A 16,177-nucleotide genomic window follows, 5' to 3' on the forward strand; every position below is an offset into this window, starting at 1 on the left:
GAAAGATTGCATTAACATAATTATAATGGCACTCTTCTTAAAACAATAACTGCTAATAACACGGTAGTATTTTTATTCTGCACCAGAATTAATTACTAGTGTTACATGTAACATCAGTGACATCTGCTTGTTTGGGAGACGTGGGCAAAGTACAGCTGAGGTTGTGAAACTGTGTGCAAACAATGTTATGAAACAACATGATTTTTTTTTTTTTTTCCACTGATGTAGACGTGCATTTTTGTCATTACCTTGAAAATACTCTTGGAAAGTGAGATAAATACTTGAAAATGAATTAATAAATAATTCTTGCTTTTACTTACTGGAAGGTTCAACTTTTTCAGCAGCCAATCAAACATTGTTTTACACAGACTTTGGATTTTTTTTTTTTCTCTCTCAAATCAAACTTTAAAAAAAATAATAATAAAGGAGAAGATTATACTACAAGTGATGTGAACACCATTTGAAATCTTTTGCAAACTGCTTTCAATGCTGATAATTTATGTAGAAATCAAAGGTGTGTGTTTCTACTAGAGAAAAAAAATGAAAGGTCTGCATAATGGTGACTTCTGTAATAAGGAGCAAAACGCAGATCCACAGCATTGCTCTTGCGTTTCTTCCAATAAGAACATTAGCATTTTGACATCACTGACCTAATTGTTGTTGTAGCTCAGAGAAGTGGTTGCCTTGAAGTGGGAGTGTAGAAGGAGGGGCAGGGGGTTCTGCTGTAAGGTCTTGTGCTTATCAGTGCAGGACAGATACTGTTCGTATGGTCCCAGCTGACAGGTGAGGTGTGTGTGTTAGTTGCAGTTGTCAGTGAACCCTTGGGATAGGTGCTGAGGGATGTTTTTTGTATTTGGGAGCAGGTGCACCTCCCCTTTTCCCTTGTTCTCTAGATCCCCCAGGAGGCACATGGTGGGAGTGATTGGAGAGACCTTAGGCCCACAGGGAGTGGTCCTCCTCCCCAGTTCATCTGTTCTAGACAGAACCCTGTGGGATGCTTAGGCTCTCCTGAGGTTTCAGTTGGCTGAAAATCAGGCCGCTGCTTTCAGGTTGATTTCTTTGTTACAGTTTTTGGTGGCCGCGATAGCCGTTAGCTTCATACACCACTGCATTGTATATCATCATTTTTGGACTAGGACAAATGCCAAATACCTTGTAGGTCACACCCTCTAATTTGTTTTTACCATACCTCATTTGTAGGCAGTGTTTATTTTAATGTGCCAATTCCTGCCCTGTGCTGGTATTATTGCTTGAAATAAAGACACCATCTCACTGTGATTTCACCGGCTCATATTTGTAAACCACCTTACAAATGTGATATAGTGCATGAATACAGCGGAGCAGAGTGTTACATGGACATTTTAGACCTTGCATAATATATGTATCCCTTTTTATGTGGTCATTTATTATAAGGCGAGCTCTATGAATAATGTATGATTAAAAAGCATAATGGATACACTGGGACTCGTCAAAAGAAAAGCAAAAATCCATTTGCTCTCCCTGTTGTAAATCCACTCGCTTGTCCTTGGGCTAATTTCCAACATGGGACTCGCTGAGGGAGTGAGTGTGTGTCTTGATAGCGAATTCAAGGATGGAGGTGTTGTTTGTGCTGTAAAGTGAGAGAGAGTGAAGAAGAAAGGGAGGGAGGGGAAGGAAGAGTGATATGACCCATGGTTGAAGAGCAGAAACAAGAAACATGTCTCTCCTCTGATGCATTCTTTCTTTACATGGCCCTACCTCTGACTGTGGTTCTGCTGTCTGTCTCTCTCACCATCTTAGAGCTCCTTCCTCTTGCCTCCAAGCAGCTGCCACTTCTGAGCCTGAAGAAAATGAAGGCAGATGAATCAATTTGGCCTGTGGCCCTAAAGTGCACTTGTCTGTGCCCCAGCTTGGACGTGAGGGATAATGAGCCAATAGATTGAGCTTGTGCCGCAGCCCAGCACTGAGCATCGAGGTGCCTCCTCCTGCTACACGACTGGGCCGTCCATACACACATACACACACCACTGATGCCTCCCCGAGCAGCGGTAGCAGCTTGTCGCTGGGTTAATAGGGGTGAGGGTCCTTTGCGCAGGACACTTTTCAGAACAAATTAGAGGAATGATCTGTATCCGTCATCTTCAGCCCTTTCTATATTGCCTTCTCCTTGCCCTGTGCTTGGAAAGCCCAGAGAGGAGCACCGTAGTGCAAGGCAGAAGAGCATAAAGACAGATAGAAAGGAAGGAGCAGGTGAGGGGGCAAGGTCCAAGATGCTAGAGTAATGAGGATTGACACTGGGACAAGACTGAGTCATAGCCTCCCTCAGAGCTAATGACAGGTGATGGCAGGCTAGGGAGAGATGAGGCAGAGTCAGAGAGGCTGGAGCAAAGAGGGTAAGAGGGAGGTCAGAACTAACAGCCTCTGATTTAAGGAGGAAAAGGTTGATGCCCCCCCCTTCAAATACCCCCTGCAAGTGGAAGGAGGAGGGAGGATCAAAGGAGCAGGACAACAAAGCATCACCCACCGGCCTCTAGCCAGCTCCCTGCTGACAAGCTGCAGATTGATCGACACTGCAAGGGCAGTGAGGAAGAGTGAAACGAAAAGGAAAGTTAGCCAAGCCTAGCATGATCTTATGTGAAACACTGCTGCCACTGTCTATGCCTTGGCTAGCCCTTTTTCCACAGGGGGGTTCTGTGACTTAACCCAGGGTTAGAGTAGTATAAATGAGCAGACATCAGTCAGCATTACTCAACTAGGGGGGAAATTAAGATGCTGGAGGGTCCTTTGAAGATAATTAAAGAGCACAGAGCGGCAGCCTCCAGAGACAGACTGCAGACATGTTCAATACCGAGACTAATGGAGCTAATTTCCAGTACATTATTCATGTAAAACACAAGCCCTTACTTAGCTGTGTTTTTTTCTGTTTGTCTTCTATCTGTAGACTTAAGTTATACCCCCACCCTACCTTCCCCACGCCTATCCCTACCCGAAACCGACACACAAATTAGTCACATTTACCCACAGCTTCAACCTGATTAACCTTGCCCAAGTACAGCTTGGGCCAAACCACAAATAAAAACAAACACTCAAGAAAAGGAAAAGCAGTCCAAATTCAACCCTGAACATAAAGCTGGTCCATCAAGCTTGTCTTAAGTGTGTTACAAGGGTACTGCCTTTCAGTGGACTGACGCTCTGACCTTGGACCTACGTCACCATTTGCAAAAAATTAGTTTTCAGAATAGACAGAATATTTATCCTATTTTTAAGCTCTCAAACTTAGAAAAATAGAAAAAAAAATATCAATACACAAAAGCTGTACAGTTGGGAGCTAAGGGCTAATTAAACACGTCCCTAGATGAGAAATTAGTCCCTACCTTAATCACAGGCAGTCAGGGTTGCCAATCTTTTGTCAGAGTTGGTGAATTCCTGCCTGGATCAATTGCTATTCTGTCCCATTGAACAGCAGCTTGGGAAATGGCACTTGCACACTGCATCATTAACCTAGGTGCCTAATTAGATACTGTGCTCTGATCAATTGCCAGATTGATTGCAGACTGGATAATGTAGCCCTTGGGCCCTGGAGGAGATGGAAACACTTTGGGTGCCTTCAGGAATTTGTCAGCAATACTGATGCTGGGTAAACAAAGTAATCAACGGCAACACTTGACGGCAACATGACACTGACTGTACCTTGATGCTGTGTCTCTGCTGCTGTGCTTGCTCGCCTGTCAAGAAGGATTGCTCTCTTTGTGCTCTCCTTGAGAGGAAGAAATCAAAAGGGCCACCTTCTATTTTGAGATTCAAGGAGTGATTAGGCTGACAGCTAGTCGAGAGAAAGTGAAAGAGGCAGAGGGAGAGGCGGATAGAGGTGGAAGTCAAACCTGATTAGGCCCACCTGCCAGGTCTCCCTTCCTTCCATCACTACACCCTGATTGCTAGCTGGCAGCTCCCCCCTCCTTCTCTGCCACACTCATTCCACCCAGCTCCTTACCTGTCACTGTTGACCTCAGCGCACCGCTAACACCCCTTAGCCAATCAGCCTTCTTGCCCTGGCGACGGCAGAGTAATTAAAAGGGAATTGTGTCTACTTGGCATGTGAGCTGGTGGGCACAAGGGTAGACAAACACTTTTTCTCTGCTGCCCTGCCTCCCTCCCTCTCTCCCAGCCAGGTGGTAGCGTACAGGACCTGTCAGATTAGCTGATGACCCTTTTAATTCTAGCCCAGCCGGGGGCCATAATTGATATTTACCAGGAAAGGTTAATTGTAGCAGTGATCTGCTTAAATTACAGTGGAGATCAGGAGACCAGGGCCAGACACCACATTTGCCACCAGGGGAGCTACTACATGCACACTGCTAGTCAAATGGATTACACCCCGCGGCCATCACTGCTGTACTCCAAGGTGGGGAAGCAGTATGAGACATTTTGATTGGCTACCCCTGCACCAGCACTGAGTCCTTCTTGCTGAGTTCACCAGCCTCCCTTCTGGCTGGAAATCTGGTTGCATGCCAACCTGATGGCCTGCAATAAAACAAACCTTCCATGTTGGCACTAAAGTTGCCATGTCAGCCGCTGAGCACATATAGAGCATACTTATTTAAGCTCCTAGTACTGTCTGTTTTCTGTAAAATTATAATTAATAATTACATTTGTAAATGATTGGTGCAGATAGCTTTGCTTTTTGCTGTTTTGTTCTATATTTGTTCTGGCCCCAGAACGCTGTTTTTGACCTTCCAGCATTAACTAATGAATAGCTCAGAGCTAACTGAAGGATTGCATTAGATGGGGATTTTACTTTTTGTTTGCCAAGGCTACAGTGAGCATATGTTTGTCTTTCTGTGTTTGTATAATATGTGTGCACTGTGTAGCAAACATCAGGTGGTAATTTTTATCTTACCCAGGTTTGATAATAGTTGTTAGTAGAGTTAAAGTAGAAAAATAAACTGTGTATTGATATTCAGCACACTACAACTGAATTTGCTCTAAATTAGAAGATTAAATGAACCCAGCCAGCACATTTGGTTTTATTTGCTCTCTGTTCCTTTTGCTTGCCAGTTCGACTGGCACCGTTGGGTTGAGGTTTTGGGTACCAGGTGTTTTTTGCTACAGTCAGTTCCACTTTGCATTTATCCAAAGTACAAACTGACACTAAGCAGTGAAACAACCTTGAGTTTGCTTTCAGGTTTCATTTACAGTCAGTTGAACCTATTGTATTATAGTCATGCTGTATTGTAATGTATAGTTTTCTGGTTAGAGGTTGTAGTGAATAAAAGGAAATAAGATGACCACGAGTAAAAAAAAACTTTGTCTTACACATGGTTTTGCTTCACACTTATGATTTATGTCAGGGAGAGACTGAAGCTCTTTGAAGTTTTGTATTTCTTTAAATAAAGTATGTTTTAGTTTTTTTTTAAAGGTTATGCAAAGATCAATGCTCATTTTAACAAAGCATCACTTGAACAGCTGCACTTGTTTTAACAAGTAAAGTTACTTGCTTAATGAATTGGGAAACATTTGATTATTCAATAATTATAATAGTACGCAGTTATTCATTTGCATATCATTAATATTAGACATACAGTCCAGAGACAAACAGCTGTATTTATGTAACATTTATTTTAAAGGCATGTTATATGTTTTCAATGAAACAACTTTAGATTTCCTCCTTGCCATTACAGCTAGCCTAGCTTTAGGCTTATATGTGAGCCTTCTGAAATGTAACCATTAATGACATTTTATTAGGCTACATTACTCACTTGTAAACATGGTGGTATGATTTATCACATAAGTGCAATATTTGAGGGTGACTTTTTGTCTTGTGTGCCCTGCAGATAAAACCTTTGGCACTACGTCCGGTCAAAGTCAGCGAGGATGAGACGTTGCAGGAACTCAGTCGACCGCACAGAAGCAACTCCAAGGAGCAGCTTAGTGAGGTGAGACCTCTCCCCTTTTCACAGACCCCCCACAGACAGCAAGGGTGTCCATTTTCACAGACTCAGGCAAGGAGCTTCTGAGGTGGGATATAGAGAGTGGACGGACGACAGCAGCACCAAGGCTGAGAGGGCAGCTCCTGCTGTCCCCTGCTCTCACCTCATAAAGCCCCTGTGCATTTAGAGAAAGACTGGTTGGCTGCCAGCGCACAGACAGGAAATGATTAGGTCAGTCGCACAGCTTCAAACAGTTGGCCTGGCATTACTTAAAATGTGTCGTGGTTAAATGTAGACATGACCTAAAGCAGTTCAGCCAGGTGTGGGCTGACCTTGCCAACCCCAGAATGGAATGAGTTAAAGAAATTGTTCCAATTATCACTTCACCAGCATCCATATGCCACCCCATTTAGATGGACGAGTGGGTGCAAAAGCAAAATGGAAGTCAGACGTTCGTTCAGCATAAGTGATAAAATAATGCAATTTCGATACAGGGAAAGTAATGAGAATTTATTCAAAATCCCGGACGGCTTATTTTAAATGAATGTAGAAATATTCTTCATAACTAATGCCTGTCAAGCAGGCCTCCCAAACCTAACTAAATTCAATCAGACTGTTCATTTAGCTGACGAAAGCAAGAGAAAAGAGGGAGGAAGAGGGGGAAAGTAAATAGGCAGCTTCCTTTTCCAGCAGGGGTGAAATAATGGAATGAAAAAAAAGATTTTTAATGAACTTATTAAAGCCATTGTTTTAAGCTATTCAGCATTCCAACTGAAAATCCTGCCTGCTGGAAAAAGAAATCATTCATCTTAATTTTTTCCATATTTATTCTCTTTTTTCTGAGCTTTACTGCTCAGCTCTTCTTGCACCCCCCCACCCCCCTTTCCTCCCATACCATTTCTCTCCAATTTGTGTAAAAGGCTGTCTTTTAATGAAAAAGTCAGCAGGAAGATGCAGGCTTGTCAGATAAAAGACCGACGCTTGTTGACAGCTCTGACAGGGATATACGACAAGCACTAAGAAGGAGGAGGCACGAATGAAGGGGTTGTTGGAAGTGGTGGTGGTTGCGGTGATGGCATTGGGGGGAGGGGCACTGTTGAAAATTGCACGCTGTAATCGCCTATGGTGTTAGATGTGGCATGTCTCTAATCTGCTGCCAAATAAATGGTGCACAGACGCTGATCGTTGTAGCCACGGCATCTATATCTATCCATCTCTCTCCCTCTGCCTGTCTTTACCTCTTTTTCTCTCTCTCTATCTTTCCGTATGTGTGTTTATCCTCCGCTGTGCTGGCTGTATTCCACTTGGTGCAGGCCTGAATGTGACACACAGCAGCGTTCTTACCCAACACGTTCTGTCACCATCTCTCTTATGTTTCTTATTTTCTAGCTCCATGAAATCTCCACCACCGCACTGAAAGCACTGCTAATTTTCATAAAATGTGCTCCACAACATCAAAGTGGCTCCCCAGCTTTAAGAGCTCTCAACTAATGATGCCGCTTCAGCAATGAGTAAAATGGATTTCTCTTGTCTTACCACCATAGGAAATAGAGACAAATGCGACATGCGGATGCACCCACCCGCCTGTAAAAACAGTCATGCATCAATTTGGTAGCAGGGGGTAAAAAAAATTGCAGGGGATGTTGTTTGTTCATTGCCATGGTTGGGTTTTTATCTGTTTATTTTGACTAGGTAATTGTGCCCGCAGTGCAGCAGGGCTCCGGCACTAAGCCACACAAGGATTAGGGAAATGCAAGGTGGTAAAGAGGGTGGGTTCCACTGCATTTGTGTCCTGTGGAGGAGAGGGTGGCAGCTGTGGTGCTGTAAGGGATGTCTAACAACCTCCGGTATTCACCAGTATTCATCCACATGCACTTAAACCTACCCAACTATGTGATTCTCCTGCCACAGAGGGCATCCATGTTCACATCCCTTACCTCCTTGTGGTCCTATAAGCTCTGATTGGCCCGCCTCTTAGCTTCCCTGCAGTGACAAAAACCAATAGTCGGGACTTGGAGAAGATTGACTAGACCCTCCCCTCTTATTGACATGTTTTTCTTTTCTTTCTTTCTCATTTCTTTTTTTTTTCTTTTTTTTTTTTGTTAAAAGAGTGGTGGAGGGGGCATAGAAATGGGGAGAGGATTAGGGGGTGGATTTAGCAACATTTCTTCTCTCCAGGGCTGTTTAGTTAACCCTTAAATGCCTCCAGCATCCGCCCCATCCCTCTTGCCACCAACCACTATAACCACCACACACATACACACCCTTGTCCGCCACCCTCCCCCACACTCCCTCTCTAGGGCGGGTTCTTAAATCCTTTTGAAGTCCTAAGCGCTGCAGAAATCCATTGAGAGCCATGTATAATGGCTTTTAAGAGAGAGTGTTTAGCTGTATGCCGACCCTATGGCTTATGAACCGCTGGCGTTTTAATGGATCCCCCTTTCCCTCCCCTCTTTTCCCCCCTTCACCAGCACTAAATCCAATGGATTGTCCCTCATTATCATTTAAATAAGCCTCTCTCTACTCAGAATGCTCCAAGTTGAATGAACTCTACACAGTAAGACTAATTCCAAATGGCCTTGGCCTCCCTCCACCTATGCACATGTACGCACACACAAACACATGAATTTACACTCATTTAAATGCTGTCACAACTTGTGCACACAACACACATACACACACATGCACACACAAGACAACTGACCATATTGTACCTGAACCATACTTTTGGTCCTTTTTCTATCTACAGATTTTTGCCTTATGCGCAGTGTTTCGTGCCCTCTCCTCTGGACTCCACTGGTTGTGACAGTGAGGGGAGCCGAGAGGTTGAGGAGAGTGCGAATAGCCTTTTGATTCCCACAGAGCCTGCTTTCCGGTTCACGGCAGGACTCCTCCCTAATCGTCACCGCAGGAGCCGTCCTGCGAATCAGAGGGGCACACAGGCATTGATGAGGGTTGATGCCTAGAGCAGGTGTGGGAGAATGGATGGAGATCATTGGGAGGGTGCAGAACAAGGAAAGTCGTGGCAGTGAAGGTGTGGGGGAGGTTATTTTGGATTGAAGGTGGACCTATGGATGAAATTGGTCTAGCAGAAAAGTCCCCTCCAGAGACCAGGGGGGAGAAATTGCCAATCTAGACAGAGGAATAAAAGCAGTGAAAAGTGGAAGTGGAGGGAGGGATTTGGAGATTGGTATTCGTGCTGAGCGCTGGCACACAGAGCCAGAGAACAGAACAAAACCCAGTCTTTTTGTCTCCATCTTGCTCTTGTTCAGCATTTAGAGAACTGCATTAGAAAACACAAGGGGAGTTTGGTGTGCCAAAACACTGCCATAAATGCATGAAGAGAGGTTTATGCTGAATACAATAGGGATTCATAAAAAAAAAGAGTGTTTGGTTTGGTTCCAAGAGAAAATATTATAAAGATCAGATAGAATAATGACGTTGTAGTTATTCAGTATTTATTAAAGAACCATGTAAATGGGGTAAACCGAATGTAAGATTGTATTCATAAAAGACAGTAAAGGTTTAAAAATGAACTATTTTTCCGCAAAGATTTAGCAGATTGTGTATGCTAAAATATCTACTAAGTTGATATGTTCATTTTGTGCGCAAATACTTGGAAAATTATAATACTAAATGAAGAATAAACTAGTGGAATACTGGAACTAATACAAGCTTTAAACAGGTGTTTTACATATAATGTTTCCAGGGTGTAATTCTCAGCAGGATGAGAGTGATTTTTCTTAGGGTGCCACTGAACTACCCATAATGTACAGGCTGGATTGAATGGGAGTGATGTGTGCAGGCATGAGGTACAAGGCAGGGTGGGTAAAAGGTTAACGTGAATATTGATATTAAAGCGACGCTGCTTCATCATGTCTGTGTGAGCAAGTGAAACGCTGCTTAAAGGTCATCCCTGTTCTCCTCTCTCTCCCTACAGAGTTCCACTCACTCGCTGTCAGGCCGCGGCTACTCGGTAAGTGACATTTTCATGCTTCATAGCTTTACGGCAGAATTACAATCTCCAACGACCCGCTTTATGGCCCCAGCGCTCGACATTTTAATTATGTTAAATAGAGTAATGGAGAAATCATGATATTAGGAACATTAATTCTGGCTGAATGACTGATTAAATTGCGGGAAGGTGTCCTGCGCTACCTTGGCAAAAAGTGCCTCGTTTTATTGGCATTGATCAGCACTGTTCACCAGTGCTACAATTTGGCTGTCAGAATTTTATACGTACCTGCACTGACTGTCAGTGGAGGATCCTTCTCTTCATATATCAGCTAATAAATCTAAAAGCCCCCTGCTTTCTATTCTATAGATATATTTTTTTTCATGCCTATAATCCTGTATGTGTAGCTGCTATACATCTTCAGGAGCACTTAAGTTAAAAGTGTTCAAATTTGCTAGAACTTATTGTCCATTTATAAGAATGCAATATGTTTTTTCATAGAAAATGTATTGTGTATCAATGAAAGTGTGCCCAAGAAGAATATTAAGTGAAATCACAGAAAACCTCAGCTAAGTATTTTTGAACATACAGTTGCTCACAAATTGTTAGTGCAAGATTATTTTTATCTGTTGGTGTCTCTGTTGCCTTACCCCAGTACGTTCTCAAATTGTAAATTTGTGCTCCTCTGCACCCTTTGTTTCAGTGATGCATCTATTCTCAGTGTAATTCACACAGCAGTTGTCCTTTATGTCCTTTGCTTAAAGGGGAACTCATAAGAGGAACATTCTTCAAAGTGTGCTACTTTTAGCTGATGAGTGGCATATGGCAGTTCTTATTGCTGCTCGGAAGCAATCATCCAAACAAACAAAACAACTATAAATGGTTTGTCATTCTTAATCTGCCTCAAAGGAGTAAAGTTAAAGCACAAAAACAAAGCTTAACTTCAAAAGACATTGATCTCAGCGCTATCTCTTTTTCTTATGTTGGTTTAATAGAACATGTCACATTCCTATTCCCCAGCGGCCGCATACTCACAGATGGATGAAAACAAACAAGACCTTCCAAAAAAGCTTGTGGAGCCCTTTGGCTCGAGCTGTCAGTTTGAGTCGGCATGGAATGAGGCCTTCTCTTTATCTGTGGAGGAGGAGGGAGAGATGCAGACAGAGGGAGAGGGCAGAGATGGAGGTGGAGTTGGTTTGGAGGTGATGGTGTGGGAGGAGGGGGCATTGTGTAAGCAAAGGAAAGTCTAGTAACGAGGGCAGGAAGTTTCATGTTGTCTGGCTCCCCTTTCCAGCTATCTGATGTGCTATCAGCAGTGTTTGTAGCCTGCAGGCACCTCCTGGGTTCTGAGCTCTGACTCTCAATCTGCTCTGCTGCAGGGTCCGCTTGATTTCTGGGGGCTGCTTATCTGTAAGTGCTTCAGGCTTTACAGTATGATGGTTTCTTAGGGGGGCTCGGGGTGTGGGGTCAGGTGGGCTACAGGGAACTGCTGGGTAGAGACTGAGTGGGTAAGGGAGGAGGAGTTGGGCACAGAGAAGACCAGGGGTTGGATAGTGTGTTAAGGCCAGTGGAAGAGAAAGAGCGAGGCGATGTATGTGGGTGGAGGGCAGGTGTAAAGTTGGGGAGGGTCAACAAGGGAGGCATTAGGGGTGCGGTGGTCACCACGGTTACCTCTGATCTCATGGTTGACCTCTGAGATTGATCACAGTCTGTTTATTTGTGTCTCCAAAAATGATTAAATCAAGTTAGTGGATGAGGGCTGGTTAACTGTTGCAAGCCATGAAAAGATTAAAAAGAAAATCTCTCCTGACAATTTTTCATGTTTTTTTCTTAAGTTAAGTTGTAGCATCCCTGGATGAACGATGGTCGCTCGCACTGATGTTGCACAATATTTATTGAAGAAAGTATTTGCTGTGAATCATGAACAAAGTGAACACATAAGAGCTATAGAAAGAAATAAAACAAAAACATCTAATTACGTTCATATGCTCTTACATTCAAGGAAATTCTGCCAGTCACATAAGGAACAATTATCGTGTAAAGTTTTAGCTTAGCCATCATTTATGCTATACATATACAAAACATTATACAATGAAGTATTAAATACCTTGTGCATGCTGTCAGCCAGGAGCTAAATATAAATGTTAATATGTTTGCCATTTTGCATAGTTTGCTTCGTTCTTTCCTTTGTTTTTTCTCTCGTGTTTCCATTTCTATGGCATCATTTACTTCAAAATAAAAGCACAAATAAAAAACAGAGTATATGACTAATTAGGGGGTTAAAACAGTTTAATAAACTTGATCATTACTGTAGGTCATGTACATAAGTAGTAAATAACACCTCTATTTCTTATTTTTTCATATGTCTTCCCTCTTATCTTGAAGAACATGAAGGATGTTGCTTCATTTTTTTACCACACAATGCTTTTCACATAGCAAATACCTTCTTGCTTTATTAAATCGTCTTATGTTGCATGCAGTTACTTGCTATTTAAATTCCTCTACCTGTGTTATCTTATATTTAGAAACAAATGAGTAAAAATAAATGTATTTAAAAACATATAGTATAAAAAGTGAGACAAAGTTGTCACATGGTTGATCTGTTATTATCAAGATGATGTTTTCAATTATCAGTTATTAACTATTTCTTCAAGCTACTAAGAATGCATCTTAGAAAGTTGATAATCATATCCAATTTTTGCCAAAATCAATTTATATTTGATTATTTTTTTCTCCTAGCAATTTCTAAGGTTGCCATATTATTCAAGTATTACTTGTTCACTTTTGTTCCTGCTCACATCTGTACTCTACATCACAGGAACACAAGTACATCACTTATGTTTCTTTGTACATTCTTATGAATCATATACAGTTATACCAAATTAGTTAAATTTAACTCAGTCATGGGGCAGCTATGGTTCAGAACTTTGATGTTTCCAACTTCTCCGCTTCATACGCTGCATTATTGTGCATGATAAAGGAATGCCAACATTTTGTCCACAATTGCTGTTTATGTAAGCATATAATTAGATTTCTGGTCAAATATATTCTATCTGATAGTGATTGTGCACCACATTGCCATCATCTCCCAATTCAAGAAGAAGAAATTACTTTACACTTTTTAAATCTGTGTCTTCAGCAATAACAGAGAAAATCCACTTGGTGATGTCATATTTCAACCAACATCAAACACAAACAACAATAGTCCTAGTAATATGAGACAGATACCCTCAGCAACACTGTGAGGAAAACAACATCCAAGTGTCAACTTCCAAGAAAATGACAATAGTATTCCAAATTCTTAATATTAATAAGAACTGTAATCTTTCTAGAAACTGCATTAAAGCTTGATGCCTAGCTTAATGCCTAACGTAGCTACCAACATACAAACCTACCAAGATTATCGTTTGGATAAAATGTAATGAGAAAGTGGAGCAGAATCTCTGTGTTTTAACTTTACATTAGATATAAAAATGTTGAAACATTTTAAAACTAATTCAGTTCATTTTTAACTGATTTGTTTATCCTGAACAGCTAATATTCTTATTTTTTCAGATAATTTTTTTTCCTTTGTAGTTTAGTGTGAACTGCCTCAGGATGCTAACATGGTATGATTATCAGCATTGCTTGACATGCAGTCACATACAACCACTGGCCCCTCACCAACCCTCCATCCCTTCATACAAGGGTGAAGCCTAATCTATGGAGCATTGAGTCCAGTACTGATACATGACAGCAGGATTCAGCCTCACTATCTAGCCCTCTGTGGAAGACTGGATATGGAATTGTTTATCAGGTCAGCTCTCTCCTGTCTGCTTTGTGCAAGCTTCATTATAGCCTCCGCTATGTTTGGAAGACAATATCTGTGCCTTGTTTCCTGTGCCGCTACCTGCTTGTTGTTCCAGTAGAGATGGGCCTGGGCTCAGGCGATTTATCATCCTCTCAGGGGCTCCCTGATAAAGAACCCAACATCCCCCTCTGTGCCTGGAAGATATGTGCTGCAAGAGAAGGCGAAAATGTCACAAAATCTCTCTGCAACTATCTGCCCATCCTGTCGCTACCCCTGGACTGGATATATTGTATAGAGAGGAAGACATTTTAGCTAAGCAAAAAAAAAAAAAAAAGACACACCACCCTTTCCTTTCAGATGAAGTGATTAAGCTTAAGTCTCCCACCCCCCATCTTTTGAAACCACCCAAGGCCAAGCTATGGCTCATGTTTTCACGGACGATAAAAGCATAGAGCTTTGTCTGTGACAGTATAATCTGACTAGTCTGTTTTGGGAGGACTTATCTCTACAATGTCAGAGAGTAAAACCTAAGCTGGAGTGTTTTGGTTGAGCAAGAGTGTTTGGAGCTCTCAGAAACACCCGTTCTTCATTTCCCCTGCTCGGGTTGTCATAATCTTGTTTAACGCTAAATGAGTCTACACTCTAAACAGCGTAGTCTCAGAGTCATGTGCACATCCTTAAACAGCCTTGTTTAAATTGATTTGGCATTCTCGACCTCCATGTTGTGACAAACACACTTCCTTGTCTGAGCGATGAGGCTTTTACACAAGATCTTTATCAAATACAAGGATTATGTCACTTAATTATAATAGAAGCCATTAGAAGCTTCACGCTTTATTTAACAAAGTGACACAGATTCACTGGATTAAATGCTAAACTCAGCAACTGAATATAAATTAAGTGTAAATTATATCTAATGCGTAGAATAATTTTTACAGCTAGTTTTTTTGGACATCACTGCTTTTTCATTCCAGTAAATGGAATTTCTTTACCATTTCACTATCTCTATGACTCTCTTTCTCTCTCTGTATATCTGTATCTCTGCCTTACTGTCTCTTTCGCTCTGCTTACTTTTTAGTGGGGCGTGCAGGTGTCTCCATACCACTGGCTCTGCACATGGTGAAAATTAGTGAAGAAAACCAAGAGCCCGGCAGGAGTGGGCTGGGGCCCTGCCATTGTCCTGGCCTTGGGGTGGGGCGCTGCTTGTCAGGGGCCTCTCTATGAGGGCTGTCTGCCTTAAAAAACCTATTTGTTTATCCCTGTGTGCGGTCCAGCTTCAGATCCTGGGCCCTGCTGCTCTCTGCGCACCAGGGACCTGAGCTGTTGCCGCTAGCAACAGATAAAAATTGCTGTTAACCACAGCAGGTCCCACAACACATCAATCAACGGGTCTGCAGATAAAGGCTGCAGGCTTCTGGGGCCCCGGCTGAATGGCGCGGTTGAAAATCCTTTTCCAGTGGCTGAGCACAGAGCTCAGATGATAGAGGCCTGCTATCATTCAGAGCTGAGAAGGGAAACTTCATTTTCAGCAATGCAGCTCAGGTTTTGTTCTAATGGAGATGCATTAGAACGGCACCAAACACAAAGGGGACTTCAGGATTCATTTGAATAAAAAGGTGACACAGTGAATTAGTGTTGACTGGGCCAAGAAAAAAAATAACAGCCCTAGCATAGTTCACTTGTTCCAAATGAACTCTTAATTGCTTTTGCCACTCGGCTTTGCTCTTAAGATTGCTTAAAAGCTGGGACGTTCAGCTTCAGGGCATTCACATACCACATTTATTAAGACTGAATTGAGATCAACGATTGAAAATTACTGAGCACTCATCCTGTTAACCTAAACAGGCATTAGTACAAATGTTTTTGTCTGTAGAGGAGACTTCTGTGGTTCATTTGAACCCTTTTCTGTCTAATTTCACCACCTTTAAAGCAAATGCATGTTGATGACTTTGGTGCCGGGTAATAAAAAAGAACAATGATGATCTTTTCTTATATTAAATCCAGTTATTGTATTCCCACGTGAAGGTCTTTGCTATCACCTTTGTTGGAGTCCAAATGAAATACGTACTCTCGTGTGTAAACGCATTACTTTTATTCCCCCGAGCCCAACCTTGATTATTATCGTTCCTAGTTTCTTCTGGATGCACTGTCCCCTAACTCACATTTGCCCCACTTTAAACAAATAGGCCTATAATGTAAAAATCAAACCATGCTCTAAGGATTTATTTACTGCATGCTTTCTCACCATTAAGTTTCATGGACACTGTAGACAAATAAATGGGTAATTCCACTTTATCATATGTTACATATACCACAATCAAGCAGCAATTACATGCTCCTTCCATTTGTAAGAGCTCCCATTGCCGACATGGATGTTTTAATGAGGGCTGTAATGAACGCTCAGGGTGTTTGGCAAGTCTCAGAGATGTTGCTGGGGCTTTTATGGCTCCCCATTATAACGTACAATTTGCATCAGCAAATTACAATGCTCCATATCACTATCCTGCACCAAGGCCCGATCATAAA

At 42.1% G+C, this 16,177-nt stretch overlaps 1 protein-coding gene across 10 annotated transcripts in view; it reads left to right on the forward strand.

The window, feature by feature from the left end:
• fbrsl1 (fibrosin-like 1) overlaps nt 1-16,177 on the forward strand; it is a 270,860-nt gene that overhangs the window by 118,376 nt on the left and 136,307 nt on the right. For all 10 annotated transcript variants that reach the window (XM_042000414.1, XM_042000415.1, XM_042000417.1 and 7 more), the window contains exons 3-4: nt 5,811-5,912; nt 9,847-9,882. In XM_042000414.1, the coding sequence (XP_041856348.1) occupies nt 5,811-5,912; nt 9,847-9,882 (138 nt within the window). The remainder of the gene's footprint in view (nt 1-5,810; nt 5,913-9,846; nt 9,883-16,177) is intronic.

Source organism: Melanotaenia boesemani, chromosome 11 (genome assembly GCF_017639745.1).
Source record: "Melanotaenia boesemani isolate fMelBoe1 chromosome 11, fMelBoe1.pri, whole genome shotgun sequence".
Lineage (NCBI taxonomy): Eukaryota > Metazoa > Chordata > Actinopteri > Atheriniformes > Melanotaeniidae > Melanotaenia > Melanotaenia boesemani.